We start from the raw sequence: 22860 nt of genomic DNA on the forward strand, positions 1-22860 counted from the left end.
AGAGTGCTCGAAACACACACAAAAGAAAATAGTCCACCACATTAAAAGTCCGGATGGTCGTTGTTTAGAAGCACGGTAATCCATGCCTCCGCCGTCCCGCGGTCCTGCTTCAGGGCACTGGCGGACACACCCCCGATTGCCGAATTTCGGGAGGGGCCGCCACAAGCCCTCTGCTGCTAACCCCCCCTCCAGGAGGGTTAGGAGAAGCCCACCCAGAACGCCTGGGAGGCTCCTAGGAACCGCGGAGGGTCGCGGCGAAGCGCAACGCGCCCGCCCGGTTCAACGCCGTACCGGAAGTCCCCAGCCCCTTTCTCAGCTGGGAGAAAGGGGGAACCAAACTCGCCAGTCCTCCGGCTTGGTTCATGTGGGGGCTGTTCAGTTTGGGGTTTGGTCTGTGGGCCACTCCGAACTCCAAACTGAACCATTGTTTGTAGGTTTGTGCCCATCCCTGGTAAGGATTGACAGGACAGATCTAGGTTGTCCCTTGACAAAAACTACCAAAAGAATCTGTCTATGACCGATGCTTGTAACTTAGCAGTCCGGCATCCAAGTTTATGTTCTGATGACAATATCACATTGGATTTCCTTTCTTACTGTTCAAGAAATTCTGGTTAGAAATTTAACTAGAAATAATGGATGGCAGGCAAAACTAGAAAAAATGGATGGCATTTGGGGGAAAACATGTTTTTGGGATTATCTGTTTTTCAAATATAATCTTGGCTAGATCACTGTTATATAATCTTGCAAAATGCCTGTTAGGGAGAATATGCTGAAAAACAAATAAAACAGGAGCAATAGGTAAAATGGCTCGTAAATGCATCAGTGAGGCCCTGACCTGGGTAGCCCAGGCAAGCCTGATCTCGTCAGATCTCAGAAGCTAAGCAGGGCTGACCTGTAGTGCCACTGCCCTGCTCTTCCCAAAAAGACAAGGCTGTGGTCTACCTGACTGTTCTAAAACCTCCAGCAGGGTTCCCAACCCTTTCCAGGGTCCAGGGTCCCACTCAGAGAATATTGGTAGGGCCAAGACAACAAATGACTGGAACACCCTTCTGCAGACCCCCAGACACACCACCACACAAAAACACACAGGCAGGCAACAAAATGGTTTATTTTTCGGGGCAAAGTAGTACCAGTATTTCTGTGTACAGAACAAGAAAATAGTTTAATCTCTATCTAGTTTACCTTGAACAGTATAGCCCAGTTGGTCCCAGCAGTTCTTAGCACAACTCTCAGCAATTGGCTCACAGCAATCAAAATAGGGTTTTTCCAAATATAACACCACCCTGCCTATAGCCACCAGGCCAGGGGGTAAAAGTCTCTTTTGAAAGGAAAGACTCTGATTTAAACCACACTGAAGCCTGTCCACCAGCACTAATTGCCAATTAAGCTTGACTAGGCTCACCAGATCCCATTCCCCAGGGTCAGTGCTGAGTAACCACTAATAGCCTGCTGGTAGCCAACACTTCAGGCTCCAGAACCCAACCTTGGGCTCCTGCTAGGAACTAGTATATTTACCAAGTAAAAGCAAAATAATCCCCGGTTACTACAGACCCTGACAAGTATTTGGATGGGAGACTTCCAGAGAATACCAGGGCCAGGAGGCCAGAGGCAGGCTGTCAAGCCACTTCTCTGAACATCATCCACGCTCCAGTAGGAGTCACCAGAGGTCACCATGATTTCCAGGCACAGACACGCACGTGCACACACACAAATGCAAAAATACCCCCCCCCCCCCATAACAAATGTATCAGTGAGTACATGTTTACTAAATGCAACACGTCTTTGCTTCAGGGTATGTTTTAATCAGGAGCCTTTGGTACAAAATAATTGCATAGCTTATTGCCTGTCAGTGGTGGTAGAAACTGCTGCCAAGTAACAGCTGTTTTATGATGACCTCATAGGGTTTTCAAGGTGAATGATGTTCAGAGGTGGTTTAGCATTGCCTACCTGTGCATAATGACCCTGGATTTCCTTGATAGTCTCCCATCCAAATACTAACAGGGCCCAACTCTGCTTAGCTTCTGGGATCGCACTAACCTGGGCCATCCAGATCAGTCCAAGGGGCAGGCTTCTGAGGTCTGACAAGAAGTACTGAATTGTTTTAAAAAGCTGCAGTTTTAAAGGTCTCACTCAATGTCCAAAATAAAATACAGAGTGTTATGAATGAAACCAATTTTGTAGCACTTGCATGCATATGATGTAAGTGGGTTTTGACTCTCAAAAAGTTTATACCACAATAAATTAGCATTCTAGGTGCGACGTTGTTTTGGCTGCAGGCTAAAACAACTAGTTTTGTGGAACTTCATTCATCTAAATGAAGTGGCTCTTACAGGCTGCAGTTCTGCACTAGTTATGGTGCGGCGCTTTGAGGTTGGTGGTTCTAGCATGCAAAACATTTACAACTCTGGATTGTGTTTCTAGGAGCTTTTAGCATGGCAGTTTATGCAAGTCTCATTAAAAGATATCTAGCAGTGAATTAAAATGAGCTTATAAGAATGCATTATGCAACTGTTCACATAAACTGAAAATTTGCCAGTGACTTCAACACCTTGTGAATTGTATCCATTTATTTTTTTAAAATTCTATAAAATAAACCAATATTTAATTACTAATTGATAATGTAACTTAGGTTCTTTGTTTATAAGTATGGCTAACAATAAGAATAAGAGCAAAACAATAAAAACTGCAATAGGAACCAAGGACAATAAAAACTCAATATAAAGTCGTTACAGCATGTCATGAAAAGTTAACAATACAAATTAAATAGGACACAAAAAATCTTAAATGCCATCCAAGAACTTGTGAACTAAAAATATCCAACAACAAAGGTACAGCACACAGTAAAAACTGACACAAAACTAGCAAAACAACTGTGTGCTTTGTTTCCCACAACATATTCATAAAGGAGACTTCATTTGAAGTGTAATATATCTATTATATAAAGTCAATGTGCCCATACAATCCATCATAGGAAAATACAGAGGCCAAAGAGTAAATATACAGAATTATATATAGAAAGTCCAATACTTTTCCCAGGTAATTTTTTAGTGTTTCAAACCTCTGGTCCTTCCGCAGGAACAAAGAACCACTGCTGAGAATGTTGGTTACTAAGGGTAACCCATAAGGGTGCTGTTTATAGGTAGGGAGACCTTGCCCAACATTGAAATAATAGAGAAGCATTACCTTGTAAAGAACTGAAAAGGGATTCTCAGCAGCGGAGCAGCACGGGTTGCCAATGGCTGCGGGGCGCTTCCCAGATGTTGTTGTCTGATTGTGCCCTTTAAATCCACCTGGCATTCGCGCCGATGGCGGGTCTAATTGTCTAATTGTGCGTATGATCCGCACCCTAAGTTAAATTTAATAATGTCAAAAACACTGAACTCTTTAATATGTGCATTATAGCATTTTAATAGTGACCAGAATCAGTCACATTTAACCATACATATGAAAATATGTTGCATATATTTAACACTATAAGTTCTTTCTTCATATTACAGTTTTTATTAGCATAGCACTCATTCAAAAAGGTTTTTTCCCATTCATCGGAGCTTTTTTCAGAGCTTGCCAAAACTTTAAATTTTTCCATTGGGGTGAAAAATAGGAAGAAAAATATTTTGTTGTCCCCCCTCACCTCAAGCCTTCACATCTCTATTCTGACCATCATAGTCCTGATCAAATACATTTAATTATATATAATATTGTACTGGAATACTTCAACAGATACTTCCTGTGCTGTCTCACAAGCTGCCTTGAGTTTTAGAAGGAAGCTTTCAAATGATAAAGCAGTGCCTTTAAGCAGAGTATATAAATTCCTCACTGTGTAGAATGGATCTTGCATGGATTGAGGCTTCTCTCTATTACGATTTGCATTTGTTTTATAATTATTCCATTTTGTTTGACAGAATAGATGCTCATATGTTGGTTGTGGGGAGTCTCATATAGATCACAGCACCGTACATTCTCAGGTATGTACATGCAAACTGTTAATTGTTAACATTTATTCAGCTAACCATCTTTGCCTGTGAAGCTTTCCTGATGTACTGGATCTTATTCCTCACTACTTTTTTCTTGGTGACATAAATATGAATGGATGATACAAAAGAAAGGTGTAACTTCTAATTAGAATCTAGAATGACTAGACATCCATTTTATACAAGATCCATGATTACGGCTCATGATCTCAACAGTAGCCGTGCAAATATGAGAAAGCATGGTGCAATGGCAAGTAATTCTATTGAAGGGCAATGGTAGTATACCAGTGTGGTGCATTTAAAGCATTCAATTTATTGCTGAAAATGGTACCTGAAACCACTGTGTTTGGGGATGATATAAGCAATATGGTAATTCCTGAACTTATAATAGAAAGTAGCTTTATATTATGCAGCACTTGTATTTAGTATAGACTGTTCAATGCATAGGCATGTGACTAAGTACATTCTTTTGACTCTTCTACTATAAGAGCTGAAATATAGGCAATATGGGAAGAGACATTCCCAAATGACATGAATCTGAGCATAGAATAGTATGCTTTCCTTATGTATTCTTAATTTATATCCACTAACGGGAGCTGTGAGGACTCAGAGGGGATATGCTGTTCTCCCCTCACTTGGTGGTCCTTGGACCCTTAAGGTGTTGTTTATTTATCATATGGCAGAGTTATACACAGGAAGCATATAATAATATAAAATATGGAACCAAACTGATTCTAGCATGCCTTCTTGTGGTGCACCCTGGATAACGTTAAAGAGCTAGAACTTCTGGCTGCCAATCGTAGGATCTCCTGGCTACACTACACACACGGAGACAATCAACCCTTACTGTGTGAGTGGCAGCTTATGGATGGAGTGGGTGGGGTGAGCCAGATGTGCTTTCACATCCAAGCTTCTGCCACCACCAATCAACTGATGAGGGGATTTGGAGCGGAAAATGTATTGGCTGCACTTTCTCTTCCAAGCCACCTCTGACCAGATTGCTGATAAAACATCACAATGTAGTATCATGAGATCCTTTGTACATTTTTTGAACTTTTTCCATTTCTTGGGTGGTAGTGGGGTTAAACCACTTTGGGATTTTTTGCAGGGATTCCATCAGGCCCATAGAAAATTTTTCCCTTTGTGTACTTGGCCTCTGCACTTTTTTGATCTTCACTTTGAGACTAAGTTTAGAATGAAATGTGGGAGGGTGTGAGCCTTGCTTCATATGTTCACAGTATTGCCTGTGTGTAATGATTTCTTGTTTTAGTGAGTGTGTTTCTTTAAATGTTTGGTTTGAGTGCAGTGCTGGAAGGAGAGTGATAGAGGGAGACAAGTGTTCTGTGATTGGAGGATGACTGAGAGTGGGAGGAGTTGTTTGAAGTGAATCTGTGTGTGTCCTGAAGTCAGAGAAATCAGTTGGAGTTATTCAGTTAGTGATTCAGTTAGTGAGTGATTCTGAGTTATAGAGTGACTAGCAGTAAAGCCCGTTGTGAAAGCAATACAACGGGATCTAGAAAGAGTCTCTGGGGCAGTGCTCTGGCTTTGGGCAAACAGTGTCAATTTGCTGTGGTGACCTCAGCAGGGTATAATGACAGAGTCCACTGTTTTCTCCAGAGGAACTGATCTCTGCTACCTGAAGAGCAGTTGTAATTGTGAGTGATCTGTAGCCCTCACCTGGAGATTGGCAGCAATTGTTACCCAGGACAAAGTGGCTGGTTTGGAGGGTGTAGTCTATGGCATTCTACCTGTCTGAGGTCCCACCTCTCTGCAAACCCCACCCTCTCCAGGCTCCACCCCTCAAATCCCCAGGAATTTGTCAGCATGTAGTTGGCAACCCCATCTCCTTCCCAGCTAACCATCAACCTACCATTATCTGCCCCTTTGACTTCAGCTGACTTCTGCCCTCCCTTCTGCAGAGCAGTTGTAATTCTGAGTGCTCTCCAGCCCTCACCTGGAGATTGGCAACAATGGTTCCCTATGAGGGACTGACTGGTTTGAAGGGTGGAGTCTATGGCAGTGTACCTGTCTGAGGTCCCACCCCTCCTCAAACCTCACCCTCTTCAGGCTCCATCCCTCAAATCTCCAGGAATTTCCCATCTGGAGTTGGCAACCCTATCAGGACTGGCCCCAATGTGTTTTCTCCCAAAGGCCAAAGTAGGTGACAGGACCAAGCTTAGTTGCCTACCAACAGGCACTGAGGGGAATGTAGGGTTGCCAGCTCTAAGGAGGGAAATACCTGGAGGTTTGGGGGGTGGATTCTGTAGAGGGCAGCATTGGGCGGGGGGGCGGAAGGACTCAGCAAGTATAATGTCATAGGGTCTACCCTCCAAAGCAGCCATTTTCTCCAGGGGAACTGATCTCTGTCATCTGGAGATCAATTGTAACAGTGGGAGATCTCCAGGTCCCACCTGGAGATTGGCAACCCTAGGGGAAAGTCAGCTGCACAGCAGGGGGTTGAAGAGAATGGTTTGATGGCTGCTGGGCCAAGATTGGCAACAATAGTTCCCCAGGAGCCCCATCGTAAATGCACCAAACAATTCCTAAAGATTTTCCAAAACACTACTCTGTTTTGGGCTCCTGGGGAACTTTGAAGTAGCACCAAAGCTTTAAGATCTCTCCAGCTGTCACCTGGAGACTGGCAACAGCTTGTCTGGAGTGTGGGCAGCATGGCATTGTATCTGTCTGAGGTCCCCCTCTTCCTCCTCCTCCTCAGACCCCACCCTCAGCAGGCTTCATCCCTAAAATATCCTGGAAGTTTCCAACCTGGAGTTGGCAACCCTATGTCCTGGAGTTCCACCCTGGAGTTGGCAACCATCAGCCAACCTTTATCTGCCTGTCTGTCTTAAGTTTTACACACACACACATCCAGCCTCTGCCTAGGGAAAGGGCAGTCTTTCCCTGCAGTGGGAACCAAAGCAGCTGACATCATTCTCATCTCCCCCGTATGATCCACACAACTACCCTATGAGGTATGTTAAGGTTGAAAGTGTGTGAATGGTCCATAGTCCCCCAGGCAGCTTTTAAAACATGAACCTGGGACAAGAAAGAGAACCAATAGTACAAAGAGCTAAGCCAGTGTGGCTGCCTATGTGAGAGATTCCTGTCAGAGTGGGATCTTAATGTCAAAAGACTGTATGATATCTTCCCAGTTTATTTACCAGTTCCTTTTCCCTAAAACAGTTACAGTCAACCAGCAACGTATTTTTTGTTCCTTAATCAATAAATCATATTTTGTTTAAGTTTAACCCAGAATTCAGTTGAATCCTTCCTCAGGGCCACATAGACCTTTGAAAGCCCAGACCCTGGGTCACATTACCAACAGCAGAAACAGAGAGAAGATTTGGAATTTCTTAAAATTTCTGGTGGCAGCAGAAACTACCCAGTTTATTACACAAAGAATAATTTTAAGGTGGAAACAGTCCCCCCAAATAAGTGTGCCACACTGTGAGTGATGGAAACAGTTTGTGTTCCTCTTTTCTACTGGGCACTCCATGCAAAACCCAACTACACTGAGACTCTGTTACAATAATTCTGCCTCCATTTAAAAAAAAAAAAAAAGGGAAAGGAAGAATCATAAACTGGCCCAAGGCCTAGGCTATGGTGGTACTTTCCCTCTTTTTTCAAAGAGAAGCACTGTAACAGGGCCTTTGAAAAACTGTGTTCATTTTATCTGCTACTCATTAAGCATTTTCGCTATTGAAAGAGTTGCTGTTCTACAGTGCAGCAATGGTGCTACCGCCTCTAAGCATATAGACTGGGCATCTGGTGTTTGTTCCTAGTCACACACCATTTTCTTGCATACCTGTCACAGAATAGATGCTGCATACATTCTTGGTGAGCACAATAGTGCTTGAATTCCCCCCATTAGTGGGTGGAGTGCCATAGCTAGCTGTATATAATATGTGCTGGTGTCATACATGCTGGTGTTCAAACAAAAGCATGGACTGTTTGAAAGAATTAGGGACTTGTGTGTTAATCTGCTTGAAGAATGTGAGCTATCCATCTACCCAGTGTGCTCGCTTAAATATTGTGCTGCTGAGTAGGGACATTCCTTGAGTGCTGAATGCCCCTCCCCAATATAGAATAGAATGGCTTCTGAAATAAAATGATCTATCATTTTGCAGAATGTTTAAACAGAAACTTTCAGGACAACATTTTTATAAAGGGTTTAGAATTCCTGAATGATGGGTATTGTTTGATTATGGGATTGAAATGACCTTGGTCAACCCTGCTGGATGACCTGTAGTTGGAGAGGGACAGGGAGAGTGAGACCTGTTTATTTTCCTGGACTTTCTGGAGACTTTATACCATGATTGATACCATGATTTCTGGATGTCCTTTCGGAGTTGGGTCTCAGAGGCATTGTTCTGCAGTGGTTTTTTATCTTACCTTGAAGGTAGGATTTAGACTGGTGCTCTGGAGCTGCTGCTTGGCCTCTGGCCTGTAGGGCCCCCATGCTTTTTATGTAGATGTTAAAAAGTCACTGGAAGGAGTCATCTGGAGATTTGGGTTGTGTTTCCTCCTATATACAGACACCATTCATCTCTATCATGCCCTTCCATCAGATCCCAGGGAGGCTATGGAAACTATGCCAGATGCCTGAAGGCAGTTTTGAGACAGATGAGAGCTAACAAATTGAAACTTAATCCTGATAAAACAGAGGTGCTAATGGGAGGGGGGTTGATCCAGGAATTGGGATAACTCCTATTCTGGATGTGGTTTGCAGTCCCCCAAAAGGAGCAGGTTCATAGCTTGAGGGTGCTGCTAGACACAGTTCTTCTCTTGAATAAACAAGTGGCAGCAATGATCTGGGGTCTCTCTCATCAGCTTGGGCTATCTATATTTTATTTATTTTATTTATTCAGGTATTTCTACCCCGCCCTACCCCGCAACCGCCTCAGGGCGGCTTACAAAGGCATAAGCCCATACATAAAATTTATAAAATCCGATAAAATCACAAATCACAACCAGCATACTATTAATAATATTAAAGTGCTTTAGATTACAAGATGGTCTGCAGTTGGCACCTGCCAACTAGAAGCTACTGTTGGTACAGAATGCTGCAGCCAGAATGTTGATGGGAGTGGGTCATAGAAACTGTATCACTCCAGTCTTGTTCAATCTCCACTAGTTCCCAGTTTGCTTTCCAGGCTTAGTTCAAGGTATTGAACTTTAAAGCCCTATGTGCCTCGGGGCCAGCATACCTTAAGGACCACCTACTCACATATGAACCTACCTGTCCACTCTGGTCTTCTTCAGAGACCCTGCCTCAGGTGCCCCACCATCTGAAGCTAGATGGGTGGCAACCCAACAAAGAGCCTTCTTGGTCAGGGTGCCAAAATGGCAGACTTTCCCCAGATTTGTCTATCTGCCTCTATTGTCTTCCATCAGTGGGTGAAGAATTTTTTGTTCTTTGCCGCATTCACCCACTAGCTGTTATTGACCCCCCCTCCCTGGTTATGGTATTTTGTGTGTTTGAGGGTTTACATGTTTCATTGAACTGTTTAAATATTTATATACACTTGTAGTTTAAATACCTTTGTAATGTTGATGTTTTAATGTTTGCCGCTTTGGGTACGCTAGTTGGATGGAAATGCAGCAGACAAATGTTTTCCTGTAGTATAATAGGACAGCTAAGATGTTTTCCTAAGGAAATAGGATTGTAGTCTATTGCAGTGTTTGTTGCATGTATCACCTCATTTTACTTCTTTATCTTTTACTTTGCTTATCCATTTTCGGCCTTGTTTATGATATATCTTGTCTTAGGCAAATTTTTGTATTGTTTTCTAATTCTATAATCCTAGTCCTGTTGCACTGTTTACTGGATTTTTGTGTTGACTGAATTGTGTTTTTCACAGAGAAAGGTGGGATATAAATGGAGTAAAAACGTAGTTTGTAGCAGAACTAGATTAATTGTACATGCTGTGTTTAGGCATGTCTTGTTCTCTTACCATCTCCTGCATTTGTGATCGGAACCTGTTGCATATGCAGTGGTCTCCAGCATTGATAAAGTGTAACGTATTGCTGTCTTTCACCAGCATCTGGAGATCTCTGTAGATGGGAACTGAGTTTTCTCCACCCCCCAGATATCTCTTAATGCTGTATTTAGGATATGTATTTAGACCCATGTACCAGCAGGTCATTGGCATCCTACCTTTTACCAACCCAATTTAAAATTAAAAAACTTTTGTGACTGGAGTGAGCTTCCCCCCTTCTCTCTGTGTGATTAGACTTAAGGCTGTGACCAAAAGAGCTGTATCATTAAAGGAAAGGAAGGAAAGGATAGGTTTTTAGGATAAGTATTAAGGACCGTAGTACTGCTGTAGCCTATATTTCAGAATGAGAACTTAAACTTTCTTTATACGGTTCATATAATTGCTCATTAAAAAGGTTCATATAATTGCTCATTCAGAAGGGAATTAGATAAGCATATGGAGCAGAAGTCCATCAGTGGCTATTAGCCACAAGGTATAGATAGGGGCTCTGGGGCAAGTGATGGGGGGGGTCAACAGTGGGATGGCTTCTAATGTCCTGGCCCCACTGGTGGACCTCCTGATGGCACTGGTATTTCTGGCCACTGTGTGATACAGTGTGTTGGACTGGATGGGCCTTTGGCCTGATCCAACATTGGCATCTCTTATGTTTTTATGTTCTTATGTTCTCATATAAAATACATATATTTGAAGGTTGTGTCTTTAGAGTTTGTTACAGGAGGTGAATTTAATAGTTAAATGTTGCATGTACCTATTTATATTGATTGAGAAATTTGATCCCCCCCCCCCAAGTTCTTAAATTCATTAACTTTGTTTTCTAGGAGACAAAGCATTGTTTGACAGTTAATCTTACCACATTACGTATCTGGTGTTATGCATGTAGTAAAGAAGTGTTTTTGGAAAGAAAACTGAGATCTCATTCGTTATTGCAAACTGTACAGCTATCTCATCAAGATCCTGAACACATCATACAGGTAATTAAATTAATTGTCTACCTGGCATTGAATTTATAAGTAGCTTTGTAATAGGTTTTTGTTATGCTTTTCTCTGGAGTTGCTAAAATGTTTCAACATGTTTAATCAAATACATGAAAATTCACACAGAACAAGAATTGTGTTTTTGAAACAGAAGCAGCTAAAATTCTGTGGATGATTTTTATATTTTGAAATTAATTGATATAATGTATTCTAAAGTGTTATATAAATGTTCTGCTTGTACATGTCCTCTAATTTAATTATTGAAGTTATGAGTGTTCTTAATGTTTTACAATTACATTGATGGCTGCAGTCCATTCCCAATAGCTTATTTCTGCCCTGTGAGATTTTTTCTAAGAAATTGAATTGTTGTTTCTAGGCCATATCACAAATTTTGAAATCCCTTAACTTCTAAAAGGGGTTGTTGTTGTTTTTGCCATGTGGCACGGGAAGCTGCTCTCTGAGAAGTATACATCTTAACCTCAGCAGAGAAATTTAATTTATGAAGGTTTATTTATTTTACTTTGTTCATCTACATTATTTATAGTCTGCTTTTTTCATTGGGATTTCAGGCAGATTACACAGAGTGGGTAATCTCACTCATTCAACAGGATACATTCAGTAAACAATGCAATAGGATTTGGATTGCAGAATTCTGAAACCATCCAGAAATTTGAATACAGAACTGAAGCAAAGCATAAATATTAACATGATGCATTAAATGATGCAAAAATTACATAGTTGGAACCTACTTACAAGAGACAGTACAAACTACACACATTAGTATGGACAACAGTACCTACCTTTTTACCCAGTTTTGTTATAGTACACCCCTATTTACTGTGTAGGAAAGCAGTCTTAAAAATAATTCAGTTTTGCTTAGTTTGCAGAAGGCCAAGAGAGTTGGGAGCCTTCCTGACCTCCTTGGGCAGGCCATTTCATAAGGTGGAGGCCACAATGGAGAAAGCACATGTATGGTCAGTTAATTATTTTGCCCAGTGGCACCTGCAGAAAGCCCTGTTAAGATGAGTGAAGCTGTCACAGTGGAGCATGGAGGAGAGGCAGTCCCACAAATATGAGGGACCAAGGCCATGAAGCACTTTGTATTAGACAGCCAATACCTTGAACTGAGACTAACTTGCATAATACTTATGTATTTTAAAAGAAAGTGAACAAAAAATGCCTAAAGAACATATAATTTGATTGCATGCTATCAAAATAAACGTAGGCTGGGACTCAAAGAGTAGCATTTGTCAGTGAAAGTGACTTCTGTTTGTTTGTTTTGGGTTATTTTCTCCCCCCACCCCTCGGGTAGCTGTGGTCTCTTCATGCTGTCTTGGGTGGTGGAGGGCTGACTCTCCAGAATAGCAGTAACTTTGATGTGTGTGTGCGCTCAAAGGGTTGTATTATGAAGAAGAGCTCTATCATCAGAAATTGCAGATGTTATTTCAGAGCCTCTGGCTCTAATCTTTGAGATTTCCTGGAGTACTGGTATTGTGCCGGAAGACTGGAGAAGAGCGAATGTTGTCCCGATCTTCAAGAAGGGAAAAAAGACGGACTCAGGAAATTACAGGCCTGTCAGTTTGACATCAATACCTGGAACAATTCTAGAGCAGATTATTAAACGCTCTGTCTGTGAGCACCTTGAATGGAATGAGTTAATTCGTAGTAGCCAGCATGGGTTTATCAAGAATAAGTCATGCCAGACCAACCTTATCTCCTTTTTTGACAGAGTTACTAAAATGGTTGACTCTGGCAATGCTGTGGACATTGTGTATCTAGATTTCAGTAAAGCATGTGACCAAATTTGTCATGATATCCTTGAGGATAAGCTGGTTAAGTGTGGGCTGGATGGTGCAACCGTTGGATGGATTCATGGTTGGTTGAAAAATCGTACCCAACGAGTGCTCGTAAATGGCTCTGCATCTACGTGGAGGGAAGTCTCAAGTGGAGTGCTGAAAGGATCGGTCCTGGGCCCGGTGTTGTTCAATGTTTTTATAAATGACCTGGAGGAAGACATAGAGGGGATGCTTATCAAATTTGCAGATGACACGAAGCTAGGTGGGATTGCTAATTCTGAAGAAGACAGTCAGGATTCAAAATGATCTAGATAGGCTGGAACAGTGGGCTGAGACAAATAAAATGAATTTCAATAGAGATGTGCAAAGTCTTACACTTAGGTACAAAAAATCAAAGGCACAGATATAGAATGAGAGGGACTTGGCTTGACAGCAGTACATGTGAAAGGGATTTAGGTGTTCTGGTTGATCACAAGCTAAACATGAGCCTGCAGTGCGATGTGACTGCGAAGAAAGCTAATGCAATCTTAGGATGCATTAATAGAAGCATTGTGTCCAGATCACGGGAAGTGGTAGTTTCCCTCTATTCTGCTATGGTCAGGCCTCACCTGGAATACTGTGTCCAGTTTTGGGCACCACATTTTAGGAAGGATGTTGACAAGCTCGAGCGTGTCCAGAAGAGGGCAACCAGAATGGTGAGAGGGTTGGAATCCAAGTCTTATGAGGAAAGGCTCAAAGAGTTGGGTATCTTTAGCCTGGGAAAGAGACGGTTTAGAGGAGACATGATTGCAGTCTTCAAGTATTTGAAGGGCTGTCATGTAGAAGATGGAGCGGATCTATTCTTTCTTGCCCCGGATTGCAAGACCAGATCTAATGGGTGGAAATTACAAGGGAGTCGTTACTGGCTAAATATCAGGAGAAACTTCCTAACTGTAAGAGTGGTTGAGCATTGAAACAGTCTGCCTCAGGAGGTGTTGGATGCTCCTTCGCTGGATGTTTTCAAGCGGTTGGACTAGATGACATGCAAGGTCCCTTCCAACTCTAACATTCTATGATTCTATGATCATGGTTCTCTGGACTGAACTTGCGTAGTCTGTGGAATGCAAATTGTAGTGTGTGATACCCCAAACTTATAGAAGAATGTGATTAGTACTACAAAGTCACATAATTATAACACAAGCAAAACAGCATATAAGGCTAATGGGATGCTGGAATAAGCATAATAGTATAAATAAATCATTTGAAAAGAAGTTATATAGGTATTAAGAGAAATAAAGTATGAAATGTTGTTTACAAGCCTGCTAAAGACATATTATAGCTATATGTTATTCTAGGGTCCAGTGACACCTTTAAGACCCACAAAGTTTTATTCAAGGCATGCGCTTTCGTGTGCATGCACACTTTTGAAAAAGTATTTGAAAAAGTGTGTGTGTGTGCACATGAAAGCTCATACCTCGAATAAAACTTTGTTGGTCTTAAAGGTGCCACTGGACTCTAAATTTGTTCTTCTGCTTCAGACCAACATGGCTGACCACCTGGATCGATATATTATTCTGATAGACTACTTCTGGTTTACCACTTTTTAGATTTTAACATATTATCAGTAAAAGAACATGTGTTCTGCTCATCTTCATTATTAGCCATTGGTATTTGCCTTTCATGAAAGGATCTCATCTTACTGAAGCCAGAGTTTTCTTTATTTATTATTTATTGGGACTTTTATCCTGCCCTACCCCACAAGTGGGCTCAGGGTGGCTTACATCATAGGACTTCTATAAAAAAACATCAGTATATTAAAATTAATTCTAACAGAGTTAACATTTAAAAGACCAATTTAAAATATCTGATGGTGATTAGTTTGTTTCAGTACATGCTAGACCTATGCCAGGTAGGGGCAGTGGAGCACTTCGTTGGTACAAATCAGCTGTTCCTGGTGCCAAATAATATAAGTAGCACTATGGAGCCACTGAAAGCAGGGGAGGCTGATATTATTTGACATCCACTGCCTCAACCGAAGGCCTAGCAGAATAGCTCCATTTTACAGGCCCTGCAGAATTGCAACAAATCCTATAATCTCAATTGGGAGCATATTCCACCTGCTGGAGCCAGGGCAGAAAAGGCCCTGGTCGAGGCAAGGCGGACGTCTTTTGGGCTGGGGACTACTAAACGGTGCTGGTCAGAGGAGTGCAGGGCCCTTCGGGGCACATATGGGGAGAGACTGTCCCACAGGTATGCTGGTCCCTGGCCGTGTGGGGCCTTAAAGGTTAATACCATAACCGTGAATCTGACTTGGTACTCAATTGGCAACCAATGCAGCTGGTGTAGCATTGGCTGAATGTGCACCTGCACAGACGTCCCAGTCAGCTGGTGCTCTGCTGCATTTTGTACATTTATATACTCAATATACATGTACTAGGTTATTTTCTCCAAACATCTGTTTTTTGAAACAGACCAATCTGGTGACAGAAGTAGGAAGGTCCACATTAGAACCTGTCTGTAAATCTAGCATTTCCATGGCACTATTAATACATGATTGTTCTTTGTTGCAATAGAAGGAAGCATTTTAATTCTGCCAGTCCACAATGACTAGTTATACATACCAGCTATAAATGCCTGACTTTATATGTACAAAGTTAGGGTTGAATCCCCCCCCCCCCCCGACATTTCCATCCTGGGGTAATTTCCTTCTGGGGTTGAGGGACTTGTGTGTAATAATGGCACCATTTGGGTAGCTGTAATGGGGAAGTGAAAGGAGAAGAAATTGCTGCTTTCTTTCTCTTTGATAAGCAAGCTCCGCTTATACAAGAGGTGAAAAGATCAATCTCATTCCTTTCCCCCTCTCCACTACTGCCTCCTGACTATTAGTCCACGGAAGTCCCTGAGTCCCCAAGAACAGACTTTCCCAGAATCAGAAATAGCTCTGGGGGAGGCTAGGGCAGGGAAACCCTGGACTGTCAGTGCTTCTTATTGTGTGGTTCATGGGATCCAGGCCTTGGGATATGTGTGTTTAAACCTGTATACAAATGAAGAAGATATTTGAAAAAATGCTTTTTACATTTTATCTTTCCTAAAGGATATTAGGCTTCCCAGTATCCCAACACTGAAAATTCCTCTAATTGCAACATTTGAGGACCTAGATGTACAGGTAGATGAAGAAGATGAATTCAAGGCAAGAGGTAATAGAAACATTTACCTGAATACTGATAGCTGCTCCAAGTTACTGTTTCCATATTCATGTCTCCTGTTTTTGTTTTAATTCCATAACTGTAATGGTTTTATAAGGAGCTGTGGTGGCTCAGTGGTTAAGATGCTGAACTGCAGGCTGGAAGGTCGGTAGTTCAGCAGTTCGAGACCAGAGTGTTGCACAACGGAGTGAGCTGCCGTCTCTGTTATCAGCTCCTGCCAACCTAGCAGTTAGAAAGCAAGAATTTGCGAGTAGATAAATAGGTACTGCTTCGGTGGGAAGATAACAGCATTCCATGCGCCTTGGCGTCTAGTCATGCTGGCCACATGACCATGGAAATGTCTTTGGACAGCGCTGGCTCTTTGGCTTGGAAACGGAGATGAGCACTGCAACCCTAGAGTCGGATTTGACTGGCTTTTGAGCAAGGGAACCTTTACCTTTATCTAATGGTTTTATAGCAATTTAATGACCATGTTTTCCTTGTAAATTAAAGCTCTATTTTCAGGTTGAGATTAAAAATAGTTATCCATGTATAGGTAAATACGTGTGTCTTAAAATGGCTGTATTAGAGAAAGAGTTAAAAAATCAGGACCACCAATTAAAATGTTGTAATCAGTAATATTCATGATCATTAATAAGTTTGATATGGATATCCCTGCAGTTCAGAGTAATACTGTTCTGAAACAGTTGCAGCCCTCCCTTCTCCTCACCTTGTTAAGGCTATGATGCTTTTGAGCTGCCATTTACCAACATGATATTATTTAGCAGTGGATTTAATACTTTACCAGACAATGCCTGTATGGAAGTTGTTTACGTCACATATCTAAATTGTGAATTGAGATGAGAGGCATCTGAAAATTATAAGGAAAGTTTTATTTTGTGGTTTAGCAAGTAAGCCTTCAGCGTGAACAATACAAGTCTCTATACCTTGTGTATGCTTTCAGTTTATACCAAATAATCATATCCATTATTCTTTCTGTAGCTGCTATATTTGTCTCACAGGAGTGGGTAGGGAGCAATTTCTGTTTCCCTTGTTGCTGTAGCCTCCTGCATTGTATCACATACTATTCCAGATCATTCCCTGCTTTTCAGAGGCTTTTGGGGGGCTGCTGCAGACTTCAGTGGGAAAGGGGCAATCTCTTTAGAAAATGGGAAGAATTCGTAGAACGGTTGAATCCAGCCTATTTTACCTACAAAAAGGTTGGCAGATGTTTCTATATGTGCCTTGCAAATACAATGTATGCAGACTCTTAGAGGGTAAATTTTCCTGGAGTGCTTTCGCTATAGTATGAGGGAGCTTTGGCATTGTTGTATGTCTAGTGGTAGTTGTGTTAGTGTTGCACTGAAAATAAATGAGAATCTTGTGGCACCTTTACAAATTTTATTTACTTTTTTTGCCTATCTCTTTTTTGTCCTCCCACATGGGCTGCCAGATTTTCTACTAGAGAGCCTGGGAATTGTAATTTATTTTCCAAGGTAACCAACCCTGGCATATTTACTCCCTTGCAGTTGCATGCCTGCTGCTGAGGAAGTAGAAAAGAAGAGGCAAAGCAGCCACTGCAGCAGCAGCTAGGTGGCATCTGCTTTACTTTCATTTGTAGCTCCCCTCACTCTTGTGTGAAATCAAACTGATGTGGACAGACTGCTTGTGTTACCAGGGCCTTCAGAGCAAGTTGGGCCTGGGAAGTTTTGTACCCCTGTGTGTTGTCTCTCCCCCCCCCCCCACTGCAGCCTGGAGCTTAAAATCCATGCAAGCTGATACTGTGGAGTCAAGCCATTTATTCTAAAGTTGAAGCTGGCACTTATTGGCAGCCTACTGGAGTAATAATAGTTTTGATTACTGTAGCACATTCAGGCAAGGGCCTTTGTCTCAATTTGCACATCTGAAGTTTCTGAACCATCATCAAAGGTAGTCCAAATTGTTTACCCTCATAGAGTCCTTTATTGTTTCCAGGTATTGATTCAGCACCTTGGTCTCCCTAGATTTAGATGGGAAAGAACATCATTGGTGTCCTGGTGGCATAGTTCCACAAAACTTCAGATGATCTGTTCCAAGTGGCTGCATGCAGATATTCAAAAGCATGGGGGACATAACTGATAGTTGTGTGCCAAGTGACTGATTTAAAGGTTGCCACTACCAATGTTCCCTCTAAGCTGTGGAGTCTTGTGTGCCAAAATTCTACTTTGTGAGCTACTGGCATTAAAGTTGTGAGCCAGTGATTTGGCTACTGCAGAAATTAGTTTGCTCTGGAGCCATCCTTCCTGAGCTGAGACAGAAATGGTATTCCCCAAATACCTGGAGCTGTTCAGTTATCACTGTGTCCAAGAACCTTCCCTAAAAGTGAGAGATTGGACATGTCTGCAACTATTTAGAAGAGGTTTCTTTAAAACATATCTGACTGTGGCTGCTATCAGGACCATGGATGCTGTTTACAATAGGCACCATCCATTATGTCAGATGTTCTGTGGCTGATTTCACGAAAAAATTGTGACAGTATCTTGTGATTCTGTGGCAAAGGAATAATATGAACAGAATGATTTTTGACCTGTTAATCTTGAGATTTTGAGGGGTGGGGGAGATCCAAAGAGTGTTGAATGTGTTAAGTCCAGTTTAGTTTGGATGAAGAATAGTTGTTCATTATTAAAATACAAATTATTATGAGACTGTATTGCATTTATATCAGTGAAACCTCAGTCAGTTGAATGAGATGGGATGTAATATTTAAACTTTCCAACTGCTCAGGAATAAAACTGTTGGAAAAATTGATACAATGTTTACAGTCCATCTTCTCTCCAGAAAGGGAAGCTCATCAGTGTAGCTCTGGCGCTGGCCTGGGGAGGCGGCGGGGGGACCTCTTCTGGTCTCCTCCGGGCCGCAGTGCTCCGGCGTGGGCACGGGGAAGGCGGCGATGGGCCTCCTTGGACCTCCCTGGGGCTGCAGCACTCTGGCGCGGGCCCCGGGAAATCGGTAACAGGCCGTAGCAGGGGGAGCTGGAGGCGGGGCTTGCTGCCACTGTCATTTTGCCAGCTCCTGGGCTCCCAGAGCAGCGCTCCGGTACGCTTCGGCCCCTAAAAGACCCCTGGTGGCTGGGATTAGCTTTGGCAGACTGTGGGATGTGAAAGAGTTATGGGAGGACAGGAAAGCTAAGTGTCGGGAGAGTCTAGAGGCAAATAGTTGAAGGAAGGCTGCAGAACAGGCCATCTGCTAAGAACTGGGAATCTGAGGGAAAGGTAGTTGCACAGGAACCTTAAAGGAAATGGCAGAGGTTATGGAACTGAAGAGAGCAAGGTTTAATGCACAGTGAAGGAAGGTTTGGAGAACTTCATGTTGTGGACTAGGGTTGCTAGGTATAGAGTCTGTATCCTAACAGATTTGCAGAATCTTTAAGAATTGTTTAGAAAGGGAAATCGTCACTACTCATAAGATCAATGTGATCAGATAGTTCTATTATGGGGTGGGTAGTGGTGAGAAGAGTTGGGACTGATGAATAGACTGAAGTTAACCAGCGTATATATAGTACAGTAAATATGCTTGCAAGCCAATATTGACTACTGAAAAGCTTTGCAGATATAACAGGATGGAATGCTTCTAACTTTATGAGGAACTATTTGTATCTTGTGTATGCTTTGTTAAACTTTTTGTTCTAGTTTGCTTAGTGGTTTTTCCTTCTCTGCAGGTCTGACAGGTTTGAAAAACATTGGGAACACTTGTTACATGAATGCAGCTCTTCAAGCGCTTTCAAATTGGTAAGAAAAAATAAATAATTCTTTCTGTACCTTTGTGTAGTCTTGCCTCTATAAAACTTGCAGGAAGTTAAGAGTGCACACCGGCTGTAAATTCTTACAGCCCCATTTTGATTTGTGTTGATTTAAGTAGTATGAATCTTCTGTACACATTTCTGTAGTTATTCAGTTCTGGTGTTGTGCGGTACTAACTACTGATGTGATGTGAAATTTCCATCTCCAGACAAGCCAAATAGTCTTGGGGGCAAGAAAGTGACTTCTGAAGTTTTACATGTGTTTTACATATGTGTGAGATTCCTTCATACTGGAATAGGTTTCAGATCCGTGGAAGTGTCTAGCTATAGAATTTCCCATAGAATTTAAATAGCTATGTCTAGCTATAGAAATTTAATACTTTTTAAATTTCCGGTTAATGGCGACACGCAGGCAGACGCATCTCCCGGACCTCCCGGGGATGTAATCTGCGCATAAGCATGTAGGAGGGGGTGCAACGGGTTGCGACCCCCCCGGAGCCTTGGCAAGAGGCTCCTAGCCAGGGGGCTTTTGAGGGGCGACCTCTTCGATGGTGCAATGCCGGAGAATTGAGGTGCTCCTCCGCACCGAAGGTCCTGCCGCTGAGCGACCGTATGGTACAAGTGCTGCTGACTGGGACAAGCGTTGGAGATCGGGCAAACCCCCCCCCCCCGATGCCAAGTGAGGCCGGTTGACCAACAACAAACTGTGAGTCGGGTTGAAGCGAGTATGAAGAATTAAAAATAAAGCTGCCCCCCTTAAAGAGCAATGCAAAGCGAGCAGGGGAGGGGCCCCTCCCATACGCATGAATGAAAACATGGAATAAAGAGGGGGGAGCGGAAAAATTAAGTATTTGGAACTGTTTTCAGAGTCTTACCAGAGCGCAGATAAGCATTTGGGCGAATATCAGAGACTTTAGCAACTTTTCGATAAGTAAACAAATCCAAAAAGCTGGCGGGGAAGAAACCGGAGAAAGAAAAACTTTTGAAAGTGAAACTAGTGGGTAGTCCTCGAATGGAAGAGACCACTGAGCTTTCAAGAATGTTGGTAGATTCCTTGCGCCCTCTGCTGGATAAGATGACCAGTATTAAGCAACAACTGTCAGTAATTGGTCAGAGTTTGGCTGCACAGCAGCTGCAATTGACTCAATCCCTAAAAGCAACAGAGCAAATGGAGGAGAAGGTGCAAAAGCTGGAAATGAAGCAAGCAACGGTAGAGTCACAACTTTTGCAGTTGCAAATGGAGAAAGCCAATTTGATCCTACGGTTTCAAGAGGTCCCGGAAATTAAAGGAGAGAATCTGAAGCAACGACTGAGTGAAGCAATAGCCCCAATGACAGATTTGACAGCGGAATACCTCTACAGCAAGATGGATGTGGTCTACAGGTCCTATTCCTCATACATCAAGAAAAATAATCTGCCTGGGGAAATAAATTCTGGAAGAGACATGTGAGAGACTCTATTTTGAAAGCAACTTCGGGAACTCCCTTGAAAATTGGGGACAACAACATCAGGATTTTAAGAAACATCCCATTTGACATAAGAAAGAAGAGAAAGAATTATAAAGTGCTAATCCTATTTCTACAAACATGGCATCAGTTATGGATGGTTAATCCCAGAAGACGTCATTTTCAAACTACACGATGTTCTTAAGGTATGTGAATTTCTGTGAACACAGCTCGGGGAACCAGCTGAGGATGAGAAGGAAGAAGAAGAAAGCAAATCTGATGGCGAGTTAGGCTCGGGGTCTTCGGACGAGGACTCACCCTCTGAAAAGGGGGCGTCTGTCTCCAAAACTGCATATAAAGTGAGGATTAGAAAAGAGAAGAATAAATAGTGGCTGAAGGACTCTGATTTGTGCCGGAAAACTCTGAAATGATTTTGGGATGCTCAGGGGGTTTCTTTAAGCAGTTAAATGAATAGTTAAAAGATCATTAACCTAGCATAGCCGACTATGTTCATTGTTTTAAGAGCTTTTTAAAACTAACATTGAGTTAAACTGATGTATTGATCTCGTACTCTTGGGGTTTTAGTTATTAGTGGGTCTTTTTTCTTTCTCCCTTAGCTATAGTTCCCCTCCCTATATTTTCAGTTGTAGTTTGTAGTTTGCAAAAAATCAATAAAAAAAATCCCCTCAGGGGGATCCAAAAAAAGAAAAGAAAAGAAAAAGAAATTGAATACTTTCTAAGGATAAACTCATGCATTCCAAATTTCAACAAATCAAACATTTTCAGTCTCCTGATGAGGTGTATAGTGAGAAGTATTCAAAAGTTAAGCTTTAGGAGAGGCTAGAAGTAACCATTTTATGACTTCTTTTGCTATTCCATTTTTCCATTCCATTTATTAATGCTCACAGAACAATTGCAAACATAACAAAGATATTTTCTGTTATTGTTAATGTTAACTTGAAAGGAACCTTTTGTTGCAAGCTGCTGTTAATTTCTGCCCCTAAAAATAACTTTAATTAGTCTATTAAGGTACTGCGAAGTCAAAATCAGAACAACATAAATGTTTAAGGTGTCAGTTTTATGCAGGTTACCTGGCAGTGTATTTCACAAGTTTCATCACTTAATGCTATGCTATGAAATTGTGCTAGCACCAAGACTTAACTTTGACCATGTACTGTAACTACTTTAATGGTGGTGACAGCCTTTCTGTTACTGAAAACATATTACGTTGATATTTCTACAAGGACATTTGGATTACATTGCTTTGCCAAAAGAAGGCATGATCCTATTACTCCCATCAGGGAGTCTTTATTTATTTATTTATTTATTTATTTATTTCATTGGATTTCTTGACCACCCTTCCCCGTTCAGGGTGGTTTACAACAGGATAATTCAATACAGATTCAATACAAAACATATCAATTACACAAACACATCATGAGCTGTTAATGTTTCAGATTACATGGTGATCTTTGAAATTTAAAATTGCTTTATGTTCTAAGCTTGGAGTATGAATTGGGGTGGTGGTTGCAGGAAGCTTTTAAGGCTTTCTATTATTCGTGAATTTGCTTTGCAAGCAGCAGAGTTACAGTCTATAATAAAGAACAAAGTTTGAGTCCAGTGGCACCTTTAAGACTAATAAAGTTTTATCCTTGGTATAAGCTTTCATGCGCGCGCACACTTCTGAAACCTGAAACTTAGTTCTGTTGCTTCAGAACAATGCGGCTACCCAC

General features: G+C 41.9%; 1 protein-coding gene across 1 annotated transcript in view; it reads left to right on the forward strand.

Annotated features, from left to right (window-relative positions):
- USP33 (ubiquitin specific peptidase 33) overlaps positions 1-22860 on the forward strand; it is an 80457-nt gene that overhangs the window by 9162 nt on the left and 48435 nt on the right. Inside the window, exons 3-6 of the mRNA XM_015414252.1 lie at positions 3903-3965; positions 10789-10941; positions 15814-15916; positions 19602-19671. Coding sequence (XP_015269738.1) covers positions 3903-3965; positions 10789-10941; positions 15814-15916; positions 19602-19671 — 389 coding nt within the window. The remainder of the gene's footprint in view (positions 1-3902; positions 3966-10788; positions 10942-15813; positions 15917-19601; positions 19672-22860) is intronic.

This window comes from Gekko japonicus, unplaced genomic scaffold (assembly GCF_001447785.1).
Source record: "Gekko japonicus isolate JY-2015 unplaced genomic scaffold, Gekko_japonicus_V1.1 scaffold30, whole genome shotgun sequence".
Lineage (NCBI taxonomy): Eukaryota > Metazoa > Chordata > Lepidosauria > Squamata > Gekkonidae > Gekko > Gekko japonicus.